Genomic DNA, 23,470 nt, shown 5'->3' on the forward strand with positions numbered 1-23,470 from the left:
CATTAACAATCTCAAAAATGCAAAAAAAAAAAAAAAAAAAAAAAAAAAGGAAGATTTTGGTCACCAATATTTTATTCTTAAAGATGGTTGACTTCAGTAGTGTTTGGCTCCAGTACAATTTCAGTTGTGCAAAAATACTGTTTTTCATAGCTGGAAAAGATAGACTTCTGGGCTTCCATTACAGACTAGAATAACCTTTTATTTTGTGTTAGATGAGTGTGAGTTCATGCACTTGCACAGTGCTGCAGCATAAACGTGCCTCGCAATTAACAATTTCTTATTTTCCCTCCAGAAAGAACTTGATCACATGCTAAGCGGGAAAGTGCTATGTTTATGAAAAAGGATTGTTTCACAGCAGAAATGTAACAGAAGCTGAGACAACACACATGATGTTCTATGTTCAAACACATTTTTGAATTACCACTGATACTAAAGTATTTAAAAAAAAAAAAAAGTCTGTAAAGAGATTACTGTTAAAATATAAAGTTGATTATATTTATCTTTTTATTACCAAGGACATCTGAATAAAGATAGCATATTTTTACTGGAATCATCTTCTACTGCTGGAAAAAGAAACCTGTATTAAAATATGTCCCTCCACTATCTATCTAACTATCTATACATGCAAAAAGATGATGATAATTTGAGTAGAGTACATATGGAGCAAACACCTGAGAAGCAGGTATTTTGCCCCCATGCAATTTTTACAATGAAATACAAATATGTCTTATTTAGAAATATACACACTGACATTAGATTAAAAAAAATCTTTTTAAGATATGCTTCCAGCTTTTTCTCCCCCCTTTAAAAAAAAAAAAAAAAAACAAAAACAAAAACAAATCACTTTCTTCCTTTACAGCAGCTTAAATTGAAAGAGAAATGCAATCTTTAATCTTGAGATACCCGTTCCTTTTTGTTTGTGTCATAACCTTATTATTTAAAAGCAGTTCTTTTTATTTAACATCTTACCTCAGCATGCAATACGGTTATGGATCAGAGTACATCTGCTAGTGGGGAAAAGAACTGTGACTGTGAATTAGAAATACAGGCTGACTGGGTCACTGTTTCCATTCCAGCTTCTGGATCAAAAAAATCTCACTTTTTAAGGATAGTCCCCTATCCTTATGTCTAAAGATAAGCACCTCTGTGCTTCTTTTAAAATTGTGCATTAATAGACAAAGAACAGTTAGTGCAGGATGTTCAGGATGTTAGACCCAGTTTCTGTCATTCACAGTAAGTACTTAGATACATTTGCAGTATGTGCTTAGAGTGTGATCAATTTTTAAAGTATAAATGAAACACAGTACTGTACTATATATTCTGAAGCTTTATCTGTGTTGCAGGTAAGAAACTACTTGTTCGTCTTCCAGTGCAGGAAGCTGTCTGGATCTGGTTTCCAAATTCACAGATTGGACCATCTGTAATTCAGCTTGCCAATCATTTGGCTAAAAAGCCAAGATCTTTTCTGACATACAGTCTATACTAACCAAATAACCTAGAAAACTACTTAGGTAATGCCAGTTCCAGTTGAATAATACAGTGGATAATCTGCGTCTACATGTCAGTGGTAATCACACGGTCTGTCTGCAAGCTGCCAGTGTGCAAAGCACCAGACTGGGGCAAGCAAACAGCTCAGGCTGCACTTCTTGCACTTCTACTGTGAAATGGGGCAATGACTGTTAAGATCACCTTGGGAAAAAAAAAAAAAAAAACAACTGATAGCAAGAGCATTATAATGATACTATTATTTTGTGTCAGCATTTCTTTAAAAGATTCTCAAGGAATATTAAGATGATGTGGTGCGGTTGCTAGCATTAAAATACACTGCAACCACAGCTTGGTGGTACACAAAAAAGTGTTATGAGAATAATTGCAGCTCTATCGGAGAGTTAAACACTTGAGATTTATTTTTGTGGTTATGAAACAAGAACAAACAAAACCCACATTTCACAGACTTGTTAAACTAAAGCCTTACAGAAAATGAGCAGCTACTGTTTCTTTTAAATTCATTCTGGAATTGTTACTGGGTAAAGCATTCTGTTTCCACTGAATAGTTGTGCAGCACAGCTGTTTATCGGATTCCTATTTTTTACTTCTTGACTTTTGACTATGATTTAGAAAACTATAGGGTTTTCTTTAGCCTGTAAAGCACTTTTTAACAAAAAATATTAATGTACCCCTATACATATCATCTTCTCTCCTTATTCAGCAAGGATAGTTATACAAAATAGAAAACATCTGCTTAACTGTAGTATAATTGCTCTTGAATTTACTAAATTAGAAATAGATGGGAGAGGTTAATGATGAATGCACAAAGGAGAATAGAGTTTCTTCAAGTATGTTTCAAAGGCAAAACAAAACCTAAAATTCATTATTTACATAAAAAATAAAATGAAAAAGGAATTATGAGGTAAATTTTATAATAAGTAAAGATCTCTTAATATTAATACTTTAAATTTTGTAATCCCTATAATAATTTACTCCTAACCCCAGAGCTAGAATAAATTCAGAGCATTTTCTTGTTTAATTTGCTCCCAAATATCTTGTCTTTCTTGGAATTTGTGGCAGTACTGTCTATCAGAGTGGTTGATTTTTATGTTGGTGCACTCAATTATCAAGATGTGGACAGTTGTCTCCTTGGCAATTTTAATCATGTTGTAAAGTGAATCTCTCTTTTCCTCTCCTTGCTTTCAACTGCTTCAGCTCTGTGAGAAGGGCTCTGATTGCAAGATGCCTGTCACAGCATGTCTTCTGTGTGAAACAAACACTACTCTGAAACGCTCCTTAAAGGCCTCACTGGATATGTCTCATCTTAGCTCAAAGACAGAAAATCTCCTGCTGCTTGCAGTGAGATTTAGTGAGTCAGCTTTCTTCTTACAAAGGCTGGCTGTTTCAAATAAACCAAGTGTACTCATTAAATTTATCTAGCAGTTAAGTATTAATGTTAGAGCCCTACTAACTATTATATAGCTGGTATCAGTAGCAAAGTAAGTCATAGTAACGTCACAGCTCTTTCCTTATCCTTTCTTCTATTGTGCCAGTTATAGGATTACAGAGAGAATAACCTTTCTGAAGCTGTGACACAAATTTGTCAACTTGCTCCATCCTGACACAAATTAAGGGCCAGGAGTCATACAATGATCCAGGCACAAACTCCCTCCACAGAAATACTTCACTGTATCAAAAACTCAGAAGAGTCCAGGAAAAAAAGAAAGAAAGGGAGGAAGGGAGGAAAGGAGGAAGAGAGAATTATCCTTTTCCAGCTCCAGAATAATTCACAGCATTGTACTTTTGAAATCTTTCTGTAGCTTAGCAGAGGTGATCAAAAAATAAGAACAAATTGAGGAGAAAATACCTTCACATTTTGCCAAAACCTAAGTATCTTGCAATCGTGAATCCTCAAATGGAAAACTGGATATTTCAATATCCAAGCTGATTATTTAACCTTTCATATTCTTTAGAACATATAAATCATAATTTCATTGACTCAACTCCTAAGTATCATACAACTCAGACCCCACACACAGACATAACCAAATGCTATTCCATTCATTGGACATAGCAATTAATGGTGAAGGAACTGTTTTATTTGCAGATCTTCTTGAGCATGGATTTTTTCACAATACTGTGAATACATTCCAGTATGGGAGTAGGTCGGAGTAACAACATGCTGACTTGTAATGGGGCCTATGGAAAGAGCTGTTTACAATCTTCCCAAAAAGCAGAAGTAAGTAGCTAATTTTAGAGACAGATGTTTTAGAGCTCCGCCCTCAGCAGAATCTGTAATCAGTGATATTTGACCCCCAGGGGAAAAATTAGCATATGAATAAAGAAGAGCTTTAATATCAGTTGTATTATGCTAAAAACAGGTTTTGCTTTTATAGTTTTCAAAGTGCTTTCTCTCACCTTTCCTATTTCCCTGTTGCCATCGTTTTTCTTCACATGTACTGCTACCGAGTGGCAGAGGTTTTCTTTCATTTTCTAAAAAGTTCTTTGGTGTATGATCGGTATGTGACACAAGTAAAACCTTTGTAAGAGAAATGCTTGCTTTCTGTTAAAGTATTAGGTGAGGGCTAAACTCTATAGCATCTCATCCCAAAGAGGACTCATCTTCTGGGACACTGGGACATCAGTCAAGATAACCAGACCAAAAAAATAGCTATTTACATAGTGCCACTGTTCTTGATATGTCAAGGAAACAGTTGTTCTGGATGAGAGGAATTCAAGTACAATAGACCATACAGAATTAGCTGGCCAGGTCCTTATCCCAGAAACAGCATTTTAGCATTTTAGTTGTTGCTTCTGATTGTTACCTGGAGATAATTTTAATTTGAAACACTAAGGCTTTAAGTAGAACTTTAAAACGTATCTGGAGAAGCATTGCAGAAATGCTGCTTGAGAGTAGGACATGTCAGAAAAATATTTTGTTCTTTAAAAATCAAAAAGAAGAAAAAAGGGAATGTCTGTGAACTCCTGTTCCATCTCATTATCTCATCTAAGCCACGCTGTTTAGGCTGCAACAATGATGATCACAGACACAAGGAACACAAATAACACAAAAACATTGTTTAAATACAATCAGCAAAATAGTGTTATTAAAATGCAAAGGTGCAAGCAACATTTGCCAGCTACTTTTAAAAGTAAAGTTAAACTAACTTCTTACTGCGAGACCCTAAGAGAAACAGCTGATCTAGCAGTCAGGTGACTCTACATGATGCTAGCCCACCACAGTAATTCACAGCACCATCAGCACATGTTCTGACATCACATCCACATAAGGCTCCTGCCTTTTCAAAGCATAATGAGTTGCCCAATTCACATCATTCCTAGCAGTGTGATTGAATTTAGGGAATCCAATACAAGACAATCTAACTACCTATTTTTACAGGATTAAATGAAAACAAAAAGACTTGATATGCAGTAAGAAACATTGCTAATACAGCATATATTATTTGTATAGATCAGCATCACATATATTATAAAAGTATTAGTGATCACTTCTACTGCAATTGTACTGGGAATATAAAACAAGTATAACAGCTGCATTGTGCTTGGAGCCACGCAAATACATAGCAGACGTGCTGCATGTAATCCAGGGAGTTTACAATTTAATTTAAACCAAAACATGAAAATGGATATGTACAAATAACCAAGATAGCATGAGAGCAGGATGAAAATTATGAAAGGAACACATGATAATGGATAGTTCAATATTAGATCCTATTTCCAATCAAAATTCCACTTGCTATTGGAATTTCCACAATTCCAAGAAAAACATCAGATTAAAGGATGTTCATCCAGGACCACATCTCTACGCAAACAAGGACTACAATCACTAGATGTGTTGAGTTGATCAAGTTTGTTTCAGCAAATGTTGTGACTTTAAGAGCACTGACAATTGGGAATATTCTTTGTTCAACTCTTCTTTTTAATTTCTAAGACACACTGGTAGCTGTAGACAGTTATTAAATATATATGCCTTGATATATTTTTCATTAATCACAGTGAAATCAGGTATTGAATTATGACACTTCAAACACAATTATAAACATGCAATTTTTCACATGGTTTAAGTCATCTAAAATACCAACAAGAAAAAAAAAAAAGAGCTTTTTCTATATTTCTACCTTTAAAACAAGAACTAGTTACTAACAAATGTCTCAGTATTTCATATATTCAGAAGTTCTTCTTGGTGCTACTGATTGTCGTAACTTGAAAAAAGAAAGGAAAGGTAACTGACTCATCTTTTCTTAAAAATAAGAAACAAGTGAAAGTATGAGACAAAATAAGACAGACAGAAGGACATGAAGTGAATTGCCTCATGGCTCAGAAGTAAGAGAAACACAAATGTCATACGAACATTATTTTACTGTGTGGGTGGCCCAGTAAAAATTGGAAGTAAAGATAGGCTTATTGTCAAGAAAAGCCACTTCTTCCCTCTGATGGAGTACTCGCTTGAGCTGGGTGACTTGGCAGCCCCCGTGACAGCTGCTTTCGCTTGGCACTTGTGCCAGGTCTTCACACTTGTCATTTTCAAACACTGTGGACAAGATAAGGGATTGATTTGCTCACAGAGGTCTGGTTCTTCTTGATAAAGTTCTATCTCATCCATAACTAGATTTAAGATAGGTAGGATACACTCATCTTCAAAGCTGTCACTAGAAGGGAACTCTATCAATGACTTCAGCTTTCATATATTACAGATAAACTTTCCGTTTTAATCTGTGCCCTTTGTGACTTTTCAAGCTATCATAACCATCATACCCCTAACATGTTCCCAGATTCAGGGTGCTCCGAATTAGATTCTATTTACCCAGCCAAACTTCAGGGCCACTATTTACTGCAAATGTGACAGCAAGTCAGATATGAAAGGAGTCTGAAAAAGTAGAGGAAAGAAATTTGTTCTGTCTCCACCTCTGCCCTGCCAGGCTGCTTGCCATAGTGATATATTTTAAAACTTTGATAAACCTCAAACAGAAAAAAATAGGATTATCCATTACCATGTCAGCTTAAGTGATAACATAAATATATATCACAGAACATCTGCCACTAAATCACTGTTTATAGATGTCAGATCTCATTTATTATTAAAAAAAAAAAACAAACACACACACACACAAAAAAACAAAACAAAACAAAAAAAAAAAAGCAAAAAAAAACCCACCACCACCACCAAAAACCAAACAATTCAAAACCGTTCTTATTATTTCACAAGAAATGACTGCTTTCTAAACTGTAAGGTTGAGCTATTCTTTCTAATCTTTCTATGCAGAGTAACTTCTGTCATAAACCTCAGTCAAGAATAACATTAGATGGAATTCACAAACACAGTATTACTGTTTGCCTGAATTACTTCATCCCAGTATGTAGTCTAGAAGATACAACAGAGTGCTGGGGAGGCCATAAAGAGAACTGCTAGAAAATTTCCCCATTGATTCTGTGTGAAAGAAATGATGTATCTAGGAAAATGTGCCTTTATCTTCCTTATCTTCAAAAAGCAGAAAATGTACATCAAGGCTTTATGTACATCAGACATTGTAGTCTGATATCAATAAGAAAACATCGAAAACTATTTTATAGAAAATATTTTACAGAGTGCTCCTTTTTTACAAGAAGGAAAAGATTCTTAAAATCAGAGTTATAACAATTACAGTGATGTCCTCCTCAGTATGTGACTGTTAGGGTCAGCTGAGCTGCAGCATCTTTTTGTTTTTGTATTTCTTCATTTCATTCACTTTGTCCTTTTTTTATTTTTTTTCCCTTTGTGTCAGCTGCTTTAATGATGCTTAAGTCAGGCACTCAGGGATCAAATTACCAAATTATGGAATTGTTTCTGAATATGCAATCTGTATCTCTTCGAGACCAGTAAAAATCCACTTGCAAAAGCTACTCATCTGCATCATTGTAAATTCACCTCTCCAATCTGACCTCTTCCTCACTCTCAAATCTCCAGTTATCAAGAATCTAAAGAATAATGGTTTGTTTTATAGAAGGCTTGCTTCATTGCATGTACTTATGACTAGTCAGTAATTTTGTTTTATATACAGATAGCTAAAACATCAGGAAAACCCACACTCTTGTCAGCCTCAACTGATGTTCCATACCGTCGTACATAAGCTGAAAAATTCTAAAGTTGCCATTCTAAAGGAGACATACTTTAAAACGTAGCACACCCTGATTTTGATTTCTGACCATTCCCCAACTTTTAAATCAAATGGCCACTCAGTATTTGCCCTCATGGTTCATATACATGCGATTCATGCTAGTGCTCTCAGGAGGTCATCAGAAAGGTGAGCATTTTACAGAGTGGTACAGTACTATAGCCAGCCTTTACATTCTCCCACCTACGTACAAGCTAATTTGATTAAAGGTAGAAGATCAATCAAACTCTGTTGCCTCAGAAAGATTAATTACCTCAGCACTTTCAGAATTAATAATTAGTGCACAGCCATGGGGATAGAAAAAAACAATACAGTAGGGGTAGAGGCACCCAGTGGGCAGATGTGCTACACTGGGATCTATTCTAGCTTAAGATTTATTATCTTTAATTAATGACAGAGTCTTCCTATTTATCTCAAATTTGACCTAACTATAGCAATAAACTTGCTATAGCAAGTTTACAATTCAGCAATGACAGAATTAAAATATTACTGTTACATTTCAGCCTTAATGTGGAACTAAAAGCACACAAGAAGAGAACAAAACAATCAAAAACATAACAAACAAATAAATAAATAATCACATCATCTGGCAATCACACCTAGCCCCAGTATCTGGACAGGGAACAAGATACTCGAAATGCTATAATTTTATTTTTTCTTGTGCCCTGGCATGTGGTCTGAAGTCCAGCTGCCAGAGCAGTGTTATTGATGATGTTTAAAGAGTATATTTCAGCAACTGCAGAGTTTCTGATTATCAGACAAGTCAGCATGGTCAAAAATGCAGCCGTTTTCTCCAGGGAGAGGGAGCTTCCTATCATCAGCTGTCTTTTGACAGTGTGCAACATTGACTCTTTCTTCTTCACAATGACATCAATGAGATTTATAGGATCCTGGATGACATTACTTAGGCAAACTTCCCCTAGTGCCTGTGAATGCCAAGGCCACCAGCTTGGCTCCATCAGCCCATGCAGCCAGCAGCAGCAAGGCAAAGCCGCTCATTCAGGCGATGCCATGTGGGCACCTGGTGCTGGGGCTGGAGGCAGGGGGGTAACACTGTACTCAGACTCAGCAAGCTCACACCAGCAGCTTTTCTACTGTGAACATAGAAAGGGGACTTCCTGGATCACAGGGTATATTTGCTGGTGTTACTGTGGGCATTCTGTTTGCCCCCTCAAAAATTTATCAGGCTTCTGTTTAAATGAAGTTAGTATTCTCATTCCCTGCTTCTCTGCATACTGTTCTCAAGTTTGAAATCTCAGAATTTCTGGCCTCTGCTGGTTTATAGACGACCTATTCATTTGTCCATGAAGCAACTTGGTACTTCTTTTAGGCCAACACATTTCTCTTCCCTTATTCTTTCCTATTGCTTGAGAGCAGTTCTAGTCCCAAGCCAGCCTTTAACTTGCAATTTAAAAAAGCCAATATTAATTCTTATTTCTGTGTATAGGCACCCTATTCCCTTGTTATTAATAATATTTCTTTACACCTGTTCATCAAGTGAGTTCTCTTTAACTTCTGAAGTCAGTCCTGTTTCTAATATTCCAGTTGTGGTATCATCATTGCCTTGTGGGTTGTTGTTTGTTTCGTTTTTGCTTGTTTTCCTCTGTACCAGGAATAAACCAGGATTTTTTCACATCACATTAGGTACTGATGATTTATAGCTTATCTTTGTAATACTCAGTTGTTTTTTTCTTTATGTCATTTTCTGCTGGTGATTTATATACTAGTTACATACACCAGTTCCTATGAGAAGGACTTGCAACTATTAGATTTCATCCCAGTGCTATTATTCCAAATCCTTAGCAAAATCCAATTCTTCTGTCATACACCTCCTTCTCCATATATTCAGTGATGCTTGGCTTTGAGATAGAAGAATATTTAATTGACATGTCCCTACTTTTTAATGCCAAACTCATTAACAAAGATAATGAAGGAGATTTTTCAATTCTTTTATTAATGCGTCTTTTCCTTCTTAATTACTAATGCTCAACCTTAATGTCATAATGATAGTTATTAGGTCTTAAATCTATATAGACTAAAACTACACGTGTTCCCCAATATTAAAAAAGTGTCACTGAAATGAGATAATAGAACTAATATTGTACCATCCTTGGGAAATATACAACAGTCTTTATTCTCTTCTTCATGCATATCTTAGTTTCTTTCTTGTAAACCTTTTCCAGTAGTGAAGCCTGGCCAAAGTGTCATTAGTCATTCAGAAGCACTTTTTTTTTTTTTTTCTTGACACCTTGTCTCTTAGAATTACAGAAAAACAAGGAAAAGACTACCGGTTTTGATACTCTGGGAGGAAGAGTATCTCCGCTCCTCCACATGAAGGCACTGAACCAACTATGACTTTTATTTCCATTACCATAATTCTTCATCAGCCTGTCTTTGCTCCCAACATCATCCTCCTTTTCAAAAATTAAAGCAAGGTGAAGATGTTCTTTTATTTTGGGGGAATAAATTTATTTTACCTTTAATAATCAACAGATGTCATCTTTGCTGCAAACCTCCTTCTTACATGGCTAAATAACCATAGATTAATGGATAATTCTTAAGACTAATTCTCTTGAAGTCCGATAATCATTTGAAGTGATCACAAGATTTGCCCTACCTGCTCATTCACTTACTTGCACGTCCACATGTAGGATTGGGGGACTGAACTTCTTAAATATAACTTTTTTTCTGACCCAAGGTCAAGTTGAACTCAGAGTGATTATTCTATTCAGTTCACCAAATAGCTATACAAATGCTTATGCTACCACAAGCAAAGGTGCAAGTGGGTTATACAAACAAGAAGTCAAACACATTTCTGGCAAGACCAGCTTGAAGTGACCATTATATTAAAGTGCACATCAGTTTGCCTTTTAACCATCCTATCCTTAGCTCTACCTCTTATGATTTTGAATACAACTTTCTTAAATTATTAGTCCCTTTTTTGTATAATCTCAATTCATGTTCAGTATCCTTATGGAGAGCTTCCTGTCCTTAAGATACCGATTTTGTCCTATTCAAAAGCCTGTAATCTCATTAACTAGCCCTTTAATTTTCAACTAGTTTTGTTTATACTTTCTTTTTGCTTACAATTACAATTATGTAATTGCATATTATTTTCTATAAACAACTCTCTTTTTTTTTTTTTTCTCTGTAAACTGCTATCATATATTCCTCTTATTCTGTCCAGTTTATTAGCTGAACTGGGTGTCTTACATTCTCCAAATGAAAGTAGGAAAAATAGTTTTTAGATTTTTTCATCTGGTAGGTGAAACGTGACATGGTGCTGAGACTACAAGGAAGGAAAAAAAAAAAAGACTTTTTTTTTATTTTTTTACAGAATCACAGAATGGTTGAGTACCTAGAGCATTTTTAGAATAAAAAAATAGCCAGATTGTTTCGATAAGGCTTTAAAAATATTAGAAGTTTGAAATTTTGTCATTAAAATGTTACACGTTTATCCATTAACCAAGCATAATTGAAATTAATATGCACCATTTTCTTCAAACCTTTCTGTCAATATCACTCCCACTAAGTGGGCACCATTGAGAGAAAGTTTGCTGGAGAAGTCTAGCTAAAGAGAATTTTCTAAATTTTGCCTACTGTTGTAGTGTGTTTTGTATTCAAACACAGGGGGGGGAAAGGTGGAATGGTCAAAATCACAGGCACAGGGAGTTATTAAAGCATCCTTGTAAGTTTCAGCAGTTTATTAGCAGAGAATATTTTAACACCATACACTATGCTGTTACTTAAGGACAATGTTCTCTACAAACCTATGTGCATTTCTATATGACTATTAGTTTTTATTGGCATCTTTTCCTTAGGAAGCACCTACTATAATGCCATTACTTCAGTATGCTTTGATGAGGAGGCTACAAAATTAAGAGAAGACAAATCATTTTAAATAGTCTTTTTCTAATTTTTATTAGTACAGACAATTAATTTTAAAGCTGTACTTTGAAATTGCTCATAGTTTTTTAACCCCTTTATACTTAGATCATGTAAAGAACAATTACACAATTAGAACAATTCTTACGCTCTTGCTTCAGTCGTATTTTGGATATGAATTTGTAAGGCTTCCTCTCACCAATAGTTCCCAGCTTTTTTTTTTTTTTAATTTATTTTATTCCAATACAAGATCTTTTAAGTGCTTTTTAATAAATGCTTTGCTATTGCTAGTAAATGGATAGTAAATAAAATCATTTCCAATAGCAGAGAAACAAATAAAACCAAAGAACTGTATTGAGGAAAAACAAGAGGGAGAAAACACCTCTGAATATATTCCTGTGTGAGGTGGCATCCGTAATCTGCATTCATAAACCACTTAACGTCCTAGTATTTTCTGGATATTATGGAAATTGTTTCATCCTAACTGTATCTGTTCTTGGTTGGCAAAGTTGAACTAAATTACCATCAGATGATTAATCAGGCTTAACATTTTAGACAGGTTTCATATTAAGATAGGTCAGATACAAGAGATCTTAAGACAGAATGAAGGCTATGGTTATTCTGCTGTATGAATTGAGGTATTTACTCATATTATCTGACTGTATATTCTTTTCACACTCTCTGTTTACATTAAAAACATTTTGGTCCATGAAACAAGAATAGAAGTACTTCAAATAGATTAAGCCATTCGAAACTAGATTTAGAATCATAGAATATCCCAAGTTCGAAGGGACCCACAAGGATCATCAAGTCCTGGAGCCTCCTGGCTCCACAAAGGACCACCCCAAAATTAGAGAGCATTGTCCAAAAGCATTGTCCAAATGCTTCTTGAACAACAGCAGTCTTGGTGCCATGACCACTTCCCAGGGGAGCCTTTTCCAGAACCCTTTCAATGAAGAACATTTTCCTGACATCCAGCCTGAACGTTCCATATTGCAGCTTCATGTCATTCCCTTAGCATGTTTTTAAAAAGAAACAAACAAACAAAAAAGAACCCAAACAGCATGTTTGTAGTGGAAACTATCAGTTCACAATGGTCTCCACTATTTCACTGTTGACTAAATTTGCCAGACATGCACAGATGAGTGAAATGAACCTCAGTCTGAACACTTTCATAAATCGGAAAAGAAAATATTTTGGTTGCTTTTACGTAGTGAAAGTTCATTTTTAGCAGTACACAACATAAATATGCTGTGGGTCTTCCTTTTCTATTTTACTTAGATGTATGAAAGCACATGACAGATATCTATTTATATCTACATGTTTTTCTGCCACTAGATGTTGCCATTAATATTGCCATTAAAATGCTAAAAAGAACTGCAAACTACACTTTTAATACTATAGCATCATGCTATATTGTGTCAATTAAATTGTTTCAAAAAGAAACAAGTTAGAAGGGCAAAAAATCTCCACAAAATGTAAATGCTAATTAAACTGTGATTTTGAGTTCAAAACTGAGCTGTCAGGTAATTAGACAGGTGATTAAACTTTCTTCAAATTTCACACTTGAAAAGACATCAGGTGCCTGCACAGTGATATGTGTCAATGAGATTCAGATGTCAAAGCTATATTGGTTTTAGGCCAACATTTTAGAAAAGTCATGAATAATATTTCTCCTACAATTGCAAAAAATGAGTTAAAAAAGCACTGGAAGTCCAAAACCCAAGCCTCTTTAAATAGCAAGACAACATTCACATGCCTGTTCTAACAATTCCCACGCACCATGCCCAGTGTACAAGAGGAGCCAAATGCTAAGTTTATGTACAACCTGCTCACTTCAGTAAAGCATAAATAAGAGTTACAAAGAACAAGGATGGAGCTGGAAAGCAAATTCAGATCATGTGTATGCATGAAAAAGCAGCACATACAATATATATCTGCTTTCTTTTGGGGTATATGTGTAGCCCCTTAAAATCTCATTCTATGAAAAATTCAGCTGGACTGTCTAAAATATTCTTAAGGGTATATTACAGCCTCAAATATATGAACACACAGAGAACCAAACAACGAGTTACATTTTCAGCAGAATATGCAAAACTTCTGCTGCTTCTTGCCAGCTGTCTATCAACTCAGAAAAAAAAATCATAATCTGGAATTACTTCAGGAACCAGTTAACTTTACAAAGTTTTAAAAGTTTAAAACCGAGGATCCCCAGTTAATAGTTCAAGACCTAAAAGAAAAACAGAGAGAGGACCTCATCTTTGCACGCAAGGCCCTCAGACTCTAGTCTTAAGCAGTACAAGGCAAAGACAGCAGCATGGTTTCCAAAAGCCAAGCTGAATTTATTAGAGGCAGCTCTGAGTCAGAGCTAATGCTCTCTGCTGGATGCTGTATTTGCCAGTGCAGAGATGTAACTACCTTTTCACAGAGCTATTCCAACTGCATTGGACTTACTAATTCATTCTTCATGATATAATAAAGCAGCTGAAATACACCTTTTGGGCCAAGTTTTGCCCAGAACAGATGTATTTCCAAATCACTTATTAGGCCTCTAACAAGGCCTTAGAGGTTTCCACACATTCAGGTGTCTTTTTATCAATGGCACAGTTCAATTTAATCCAGATAAAGAGCCCCTGGATAATTAACAGTTACCTGTACAGTGGAGTTTCTAAGTGGCTATCATGTCAAGGCAGAGAAAGCAAAACTAGTATCTATAGTTCTAGCATGGTCCTGAGCTCACCTTGATTTGCATGTTTTCGATGTCATAAAAAGCCAGTGATAACTGCTGAATTAAGTCATATGACATACTTTCTTGAGATAATTACTACATATCACAGTTGCTCTCAAAAGACAAATCAATAAACCTTTATTTCTAAAGACTGTGGTGTCATCCTGAAGTTCTTTGTGTTAAACACACTAGTGCGCACGTTAATGTTGGATAAAGAAACATACAAGAAAGCATAAACTCCCTAGGAGCAGCATGTATGATTGCAATGGCAATAGTGTTAACCTCATCAGAAAGCTCCCATACATACAGCACCTCAGATCTATAAAAATACCAGGTAATCCATAAGCTCTTTACAGCTCAAGACTGTTTCATTCCCAATGGACATACTTACTCTGCATTTTTAGAAATGCAGGGCTTTTTTGGCCATGTTAAAATCAACATTCAATTATAATCACTGCCTTAAATCATTAAATGTCAGAAAGGGGCTTCTTTTTAATGACCAACACAACCAGAGTTCATCACTTACTGGACTCGGGGTCTGAGTTGCCATCTCCTTCTGTCCGGCTGTTGGGTGATGCTTGCTCATAGTACTCCTCCTGGGGAAAGCCAAGGGGCAGAGGGTGCGATGTACTGGCACCGCTGGCGGGTTCGTGGTCTCCAAGCCCACTGTCACTGCAGCTTTCCTGGGAGCCATCTGGTAGGTGAAACGTGACACGGCGCTGAGGCTACAAGGAAGGAAGAAAATTATATGGTTTCTACTACAGTATCAGTAATTGCTTAATGCAACCAATTTAGGAAATGTATTATTTCAGTTATCTGCTGAAGACACATTATCTACAGTTGTGCACAATTTCAGGCTTTCATGAACAAGCAGCCTGCTTTCAAACCTGCTTCACCTGACAGCATTGCTTTTTTCTACGTTTTAAAAATGTAAGACCTGATGCAAAATGAAAGACACCTCAAACTAAAGAGATTCTGTCAGACTTCACAAGTCTTTGGACACCTTTTGTATATTGACTTGGAGATTTCAATCATTTTTTGAGGCTCAATTTATTTCACTGCTCAGTTTTATAGTTTTCAAAAGATATTTTCTTTCCTATTAAAAGCTGCTCCACACTTTGGGGCCTAGGAAATGTGACACACTTCTAATATTGTTGTATTCTTCCAAGTCAGAGAAGGAACAAACAATAACATGCCTTATGCATTGAAAACAATTTTAATAGGTTTTGCACATCCATTCAACTAATGAATTGAAAGTAGATTCCACTTCTCTGCTTCAGACATTTCATTACAATCCCTTTGATTTCCTTATAACACAGATCTATGTCTTAACAGTAAAAGACTGGAAGCTGGGAAACAGACGAAGGAAAGCTGCCACAGTATGGCTATTGGCTTGAAGAAAGGGTCAGGTGAATAAAGGACCCAATGCATCAGGTACAGGACAACATTTTCATTATTACTGAAAGGTAAATCTGTCACAGCATTTTTATATATAGGAACAAAGAAAAAAGCAGATCTTCTAGTTGTGTCTTGGAAAACATGGGACACAAATGTTAAAAAAAAAAAAAAATGACAATTTGAAATGTACTTAGCTTAATATTCAAAATTTCATTTGAAAGGCTATGCAAAACTGTCCAGTTCCAGAATTGCTAGGATTAGTAATGGTGGAGAGCCGTGCAATTATGCAGAAAAAAAATGCTTACCTATGTATATGTATATTATATATACTGTGTTTATAGTACAGCTATATACTGTGTTTATAGTACAGCAGATGTTGTCAGATTTGGTCACTATAGGTGAATGCCATCCATTGTATGAAGGGTTTGCTAAAAAGTGAATGAAGTTCATCTATTTTTCAAAATTTCTTCCACTGTGACATTACGTATGACCAAAGACAGCTGCTGCATAGTGTGGTACAGCCAAGAAAATGGCAAGATCAACTTTATCTATGTAATTCCTGACAGATGTGAGTCAAAATTGTTCTTAAAACCTACCAGTAGGAAATTCACTGCTTTTCCAGAAAGTATGTTCTAGTGCTTCACCATTACTAATGGATAGGTTTTCTTTTAATGTCTAACCTGACTCTTGTTACAAAATAAATCACTGCTACAGTCCCATCCATCATGGTCTGGTTATCTTTCTGGTATTCGCCACTTTAGTCTATTTCAGAATAAGCAGACCTTACTATTTCTGTCTGTCTTCTGTCTTCTGGTATTTCTTAGTGTTCTTCCCTGCACACATGCTCTCATATGCTTCTCTGTGCACTACTCAAAACTTGTTACAGAGATTCAGCTGAGATCTTCAAAGCGTGGAATAGAGCTGAAGGATCATTTCACATCCCCTACAGGTTCTACTACTGCTTCGTCTTCTTCAAGGAATGTTTTCCTTGCCAACCACTAAAAGGTCCTTTTCCAATGATCATTTGGGGGCCACCCTTTCTGGTGTGTGCCATTGATTATTGCAGCCTAAGTGCAGCACTTTGCATTTGTTCTTTCTGGTATTCTGTTTTTTCCAGATGATTTCTTCTGTTGATCTTTAAGTATAATGTGTGTTCCAGTCCTGCTTTCTGAATCAGCTCTGTACATTTACCAAATTGTTATATTCTCTCTTATTTGGCAGTAATCTAAGAAAAAATTGGACAGATCAAGCCAAGGAATAGGCTGAAGAGCTCTAGAAACAATTATCCCTCATCACACAGGATGGAAAGGGACAAGGATATCCATCCTGGGATTGCAGGAGCAGCCTTAGGGAAATCCACTGGGCAAAAAAAAATAAAAAATTTGCAGGCAGTGAACAGTTCAGAGCTAAGTAGCATACCACCACCCCCAGTTTTGGTATCACCAGAAGAATCTTATTATTAAACCCTATAGCTAGTTGTCTGCAGCTGATCCCACAGCCATAGCAGGGCTCTGTGAAGAGCTGCTTGGGACAGTATTCTTGCTCATCCTGTCACCTATATGATCCTTCTCTCACCTCAGATGGGTGGAGATACTTGCAGTGTCTCAGAATGGTCCAGAAAGACAGATGGATCCACAGAAACAACCAATATGATTCATCCTATTCTACTTCTTAACTGGCAATTGCCAGTTAAAATATTCCTCAAATGTTATCAGCCCAAGTGTTAGATTTAGATACCAATATTAGTTTTTGCAATAGGCTGGGAATGCAATTATTACTATTATGTACAATGAAGAGTCACTGAGTTTACACACGTGAATATTTCTGTTTGTGGTTTGTAGTCAAAATACAGCAAAAAGTCTTAGCAGCTGAAGTAAAGGAGACAAGAAAGTAATGAAGTTATTTTATTAACTTCCTAGCTCAGTGAGAAGAAAAACAAAATCCATGCCCCCCCCCAAAAGTTTTAAATCTCAAAAAGTATCCCCCAAACTAACCATAAAATTCTAAACACTTAGTTACATAAATTGAGGTGTTATTAGTAGGAAAGAAGAAAAACACATGATTTTAAATAAACTGGAATCAGCTAAAGGCTCATGATTTTTATTTTGATAGCGTCCCTGGATAGGTCATACCTGATAACACTGATGACAGAGTACTGTCAAAAAAAAAACCACACAACAACAACAAAAACACATCTCTTTCTCTACATAGCAGTGCTACCTTTTCTAAATTCGTGTAGACATCAGACAATGATCTGGAACAAGTCATTCTAATAACACTTTCCCAAAAGCTGTGACTTATCTTCTGTCACATTTATTTTTTAAATTTCCTCCTTGAGGCATTCAAATTTCAATTTATAAGATTACAAATTATCCTTAGACTCCAGCTGCTTTTCTGTTTATCTCCAAAAAGAGTTAACACTGATAGTAATAGAATAACATGGATTATGGTTTGTTTTATTTATTTGAATGACAGTATATTTTTTTTTCCGAAAAGAGAAAAAGTAAAGCAAAACTTTTATGTATTCTTAGTGTATTTCAAAAATGCTGCTGTAGGTAGGAACTTCTAATACAGACGGTGAGACTGATAGGTAAAAAAGAGGGGAGAATTTAAGGAAAAATGTCCAGTATTATACATTTGCTCTGATATATTCAGCAGTATTAAATTATTTTTTATTGTTCTGAAGAGAATTTTGCTTCCAGAGATGTCATGAACCCAGCCACAAATTCTGTCAGAGGTCTCATATGGTATCCAAAAAAGAAATGCATTTTGTAAAAGCAGGATGTCTGGAGGGATCAAATTATCTCAGAAGACCTCAAACCTTTTACTCCCATTATTGAAATTTATATGAAGACTGATCAAAGCCCCAAACTATTCTGTGTTCAATCTTTCATTACAATAATTAGGCTGTGGCAGAGGGAATAATAAAAGATGAGCCTAAGTAAATAGCTTTGGATACACTGAAGGGATGATTTCTAGAATTATACACCAGGGGTTAGCCAATTTATAATCAAAAACTGAAAAAAGGTAATAGAAAATGCAGCAGACATAAACTGAAGAACATTAAACTATTAACCTTATTATCTTCATTCACTGAAGCAAATTAATATCTTTTTAAAAGGAGATCACAAAGAAAAAAATAGTGTTTAATTTATATTGAATTAATTATATTATTTAGAAGATAATTCTGATTTAAAACAGACCTTAGTTAGGAGATGCTCTAAAATAGCATGAAAATAAAACAAAAGGACTACTTTAGTATGTTTCTTCACTACTATGCAGACAGTGAACATAGAAACATTCAAAATATTTTTTAACTTTAAAATCTATTTTCTTAGTTGCTTACGTCTTTCAAATGCTAGGAAAGTATGAAATAAATACCTTAAATAATTTAACAATAACTATCTTCAGCTATGACAAGTGCTAATTCTATTCTTAAATAAAATCTCCAAAGTATAACTTCCAACTCTAATCTTTATAGACTTTTTTTTATATCACCTTTTGTTCCATAACTACAATCTTTTGTTCCATGTGTTTCGACAGAGATATACAGTGTGAAATTCTCAGCAGCTTAAAAGGATCCAACCCCAAGCCCAATGGGAAACAAATTTTCCTCAAAAAAATTGAGGCAAATTTTTACTTTCATTTGAAACTCAAAAAGAAAGCCAGTATTTTTTTTTCATTCTCTAAATTTAATAGTGTGCAATATAGCTACTACAGTCCAAACAGTTTCTATCAATTGTTTTCCAAGTCTGCATTTCACATACTGATTTGCAGCACAGAACATTGAAGCAAGATACAACTTCAAGGTACAAGTCACAACTTAAAAGATATAGCACTCACAATGTTTTTTTCTTTAAAAAGCATTATTAAAAAAAAAAAAAAAAAAAAGTAAATCAGTCCTTTGAAGATCTGAAGGACTCTTTTCCACATAAAATACAGTTCAGTTTCACATTCTTGAAACTTAATTATCTGTATTATAGCAAAAAATAATGAACAACAAATCAGATCTTCACTCTAAAGTTGTTCATGAACTGATTTTTTTGTTTGTTTGTTTTGTTTTTAAGTGATAGTATTAAATCCATGTAAAATAATAAAAATTCTTGGGCATTTTATGTCCCTGTTCAACCAAGGGATCCTACATTTTTCTTAGTTTATTAGAGAATTTTCTACTCTACAAAATCTCTTCCAAATCATGCCCCAAAAGCCAAGTGCGTAAGACCAAAACTCGGGAGCTTTCCAAGCTCGCTGCAGAACATCACAATCTTGGAGTCATTCCAGCAAGCTGGAAGTATGACATTTACAGAATTCATTGCCGTAAGGTGTTGTGGATGAAAAAGTTTGCATGGTTCGGGGGAAAGATCCCCCGGGGTTTACTCTGAGCAGACCATGATAACAGCCTGCCTTGAAATCAGTCTGAGCCTGGGAGCACTGGGAGATGTCTCATATATTCTTGCCCTGTTTGTAGCCTTCCCTGGGTACATTTGTGGCCACTGCTGGACACAGGCTAGATGAAGCCTTGGTCAGCATGATACTGACAATTACATGTGGACAAACATTACAGAGAGGCTAAATTACAGTATTATTGATACTGGATAACAGTTTAAGCCGAATTCCATTCATATATATATATATATATATATATATATATATATAAGCACATACATATTCTATATAGAGATAGATGCATAGATAAATAGATAGACAGAATGGAGCCCATTATCATTTAACACTCAAATGAGAATAGCTTCTAAATTTTTGCCAACACTAACCTGTATTTTCTTTTGGAGTATATATAAAGATGCTGAACATTTTTGGTCACCAATATTACACACAGCTAGAAACACTTCACTAATAATAAAACCACTATTGTAACCACCTTTTAAGATTTAGCTTTTAAGATTTAGTTTGTTTTAAACATTTCTTCACTATGGCCTGCAATAGTCCTGCACAGGACTGTTTTTTTGAAAAGAGCACAATGAAGGGCTTGTCTTTTGGGAGAAGGGGAGAGGCAGTGCTCATCAAAGTGGCAGTATCCTGCTGATTATTATAAATTCAGGTTCAAGCTTTGTGGACATTAAAGTCAGCATTTTCCCCATCTCACAAGAAAAAGCAACCCCCCCAATTATTGCCAATACTATCAGCCTTAATTGTCATTTCATACAGAGCAAGCTTGTTAAACCAACCCCCTTTTTTATTTAACATGTGCAACTGTATCAGCTACTGTTCTACTATCAATTGCATCCTTTTCAGCTTCTGATATTCAATATGCTTGTCAAGTCAAACAGACTTTCTGTTCTCCTGGTTTACCATATTTGTTTTTAAATACTGGCAAAACATTACATTTCAGATACCTAAAACTTCAGAAACCCAATATAAACCTGTGTGATTCAGAGAGCTCCTTTTGACATTCTTGTTATAATTTTATCTAGTCCTCCTGATTTAATAATGGGTATCTTACATCCTCACTAATTACTAATGGAAAATACATCATCTGGCTTCTTTCAAAAGAACAGAAAGCTTTGATAAATACTTTTACCTTTCATCACTGTGATTAACATTCTGACTGTTCCAGAGTAATATGAGACATGTAAATAGTTTTAGGCTTTCACTCATTACTGATTGAAATAACTCCTTTCACTTTATTAATTTATTTAGATGCAAGAGGCATAATCTATTAATTTTGATAAGGCAAATGAAAGCTTGGTTGACTGCCCAGACAAACACAAGTTAAATTTGGATGACTACCCTATTCAGATTTGTAGTTTTTAAATGAAAGAATTACTTCCTGTTGCAAAATAGTGGAACATAAGGTACCCATTTTCCTGCTCAAATGGAAATTACTTGCAACTGGGTTCCCTCACACACATAGTTGGCAGAAGTGATGCGAAGTAATCTTGCAAGACTGTCTTTGAACAACACAGGATGCCTTTTAAAAGCTATACCTATACACCCCATAAGCATTTCTTGCAGGCATGTGAAATTTTACGTAACTGATACAAAGTAAAAATTTCATATATTTTATCTATTAGCTATTGATTTCAGGAGTAAATTTTTATGAAAGCCATTTTTCACTGCAGTAACTAGAAGCTGCACTGATGCTTCCATCTTACTTTTGCAGCAAAGAGGCCATTAAACAAACTCATTAGACAAATCATTGCTGAAAAAAAAAAAAAAAGAAAAAAAAAAAAACAAAAAAAAAAACATTAAAAACCTGGAACTTCACAAACTTCTGCCTGAGAACCTCAGTGGATGGTTATTTTCAGAATCTCATCCCCCTTGTACCAGAGTGTTTCTAATACAACAATTTCCAGTAACATTTAATAATTGAATTGATTTTTTGCACTTCTCAACATAACAACAAAGAACTGAAATAAAAGAGCAAATAAAACTGAAAATAACATTTAAACCTTGTCAAACATTTTATTTTGCTTTTGAAAGGCAGTTATTGTATGCTAACTAGATGTCAAAATGAAAGCTGAAAGCATGCTTTTTGAAGTTTAATTCATGTAAGTCTTCAATTTGACATGTGATTAAATAAAAATTACACACAAAAGTTGCACTAAAGCTGTGCTGTTGCTAAGGCTGAGAAATAAGAAAGTCTCGATTCTGATTTTTTTTTTAGTGTATTCTTCACTTTCCAGGTTATTACCTTTGAAGTTATTACCCTGAATGCTTGATTTCTGATAGGCAAAGCCATATTAGTAATGATAATATAATAAATAATAATATAGAAATATTTTGGTAACATTTGACATTACTTCTGTGTGCTAACCCAGCAACACAGATCTTTTTTAGCAGAATACTGATCAGATGTTGTTACAATTGTGAATATTAATTTTATATGCAACAGTACTGCTTACCTAGTATTTTTTTTTGTGTTAACACTGAAACAGCACAGATTTTATATTTTCATAAATATACCTAACACTCTAGCTCTAATTTCATTCTATTAATTTATACATTTTGGTTGTGCCTCAGATAAATATTTATTTATTTATTTATTGTAGGTGTAGATTTATGGAAAAATAAATGTTGTTCCAGTGAATTACTCACCAACCTCCACCTCCTACTTTTGCATCATACCAGTCAAGGCTAAGCCATTAAGTTCAAGCACAATGAGGTGATTAGAGCTATAGAGACCTGGAAGAAATCTCAAGAACCTGATTCAATTTCCATTCATGATTTTTTTTCTATTCAGTTTTTCATTTAAAGGTCAAATCTTTCTGAAGCAGCATACATGCACAGAACTTCACAAGCCATTACAAATATTCACTTGAAGAGGCTTGAAAAATGTGCCTTCATCATTTCTAACCCCAACAAATAGGGCTATTTTTATTAGTATTTCCCAGAAAACAGGGCTTATATCTTATTTTGGTTCTTGAATTGGAAGTGTACTGAAATCAGGAAAAGATATACATATATACGAGTTAAGGCACGCTACAGTACAGTTCTTAAATACTCTACCACAGGTAGCTATGTATCAGTTCAGCTGTACTTCACCCTACAAAATAAATCAGAACTCTATAGAATTGTGCCTACAGGTTGCATAGGATAGTTGAGTAGGAATATTCATAGAACCATAGAACAGCTTGGGTTGGAAAGGACCTTAAAGATCATCTAGTACCAACCCTTTGCCACAGGCAGGGATGCCACCCACTAGATCAGATTGCCCAGGGCCTTGTCCATCCTGGCCTCCAGAGATGGGGCATACAAAACTTCTCTGCACAGCCTGTGCTAGTGCCTCACCACCCTCAAAGCAAAGAATTTCCTCCTAACATCTAATCTAAATCTCCCC

General features: G+C 35.2%; 1 protein-coding gene across 1 annotated transcript in view; it reads right to left on the reverse strand.

Moving 5' to 3' along the window:
* Positions 1-23,470, reverse strand: part of PCDH11X (protocadherin 11 X-linked) — a gene marked incomplete at both ends in the record, with an annotated part of 422,401 nt that overhangs the window by 108,572 nt on the left and 290,359 nt on the right. The window contains one exon of the mRNA XM_084294027.1: positions 14,801-14,999. Within this exon, the coding sequence (XP_084150153.1) occupies positions 14,801-14,999 (199 nt within the window). The remainder of the gene's footprint in view (positions 1-14,800; positions 15,000-23,470) is intronic.

The sequence above is a fragment of the Netta rufina genome (genome assembly GCF_964035555.1).
Source record: "Netta rufina genome assembly, chromosome: 12".
NCBI classification, from domain to species: Eukaryota; Metazoa; Chordata; class Aves; order Anseriformes; family Anatidae; genus Netta; species Netta rufina.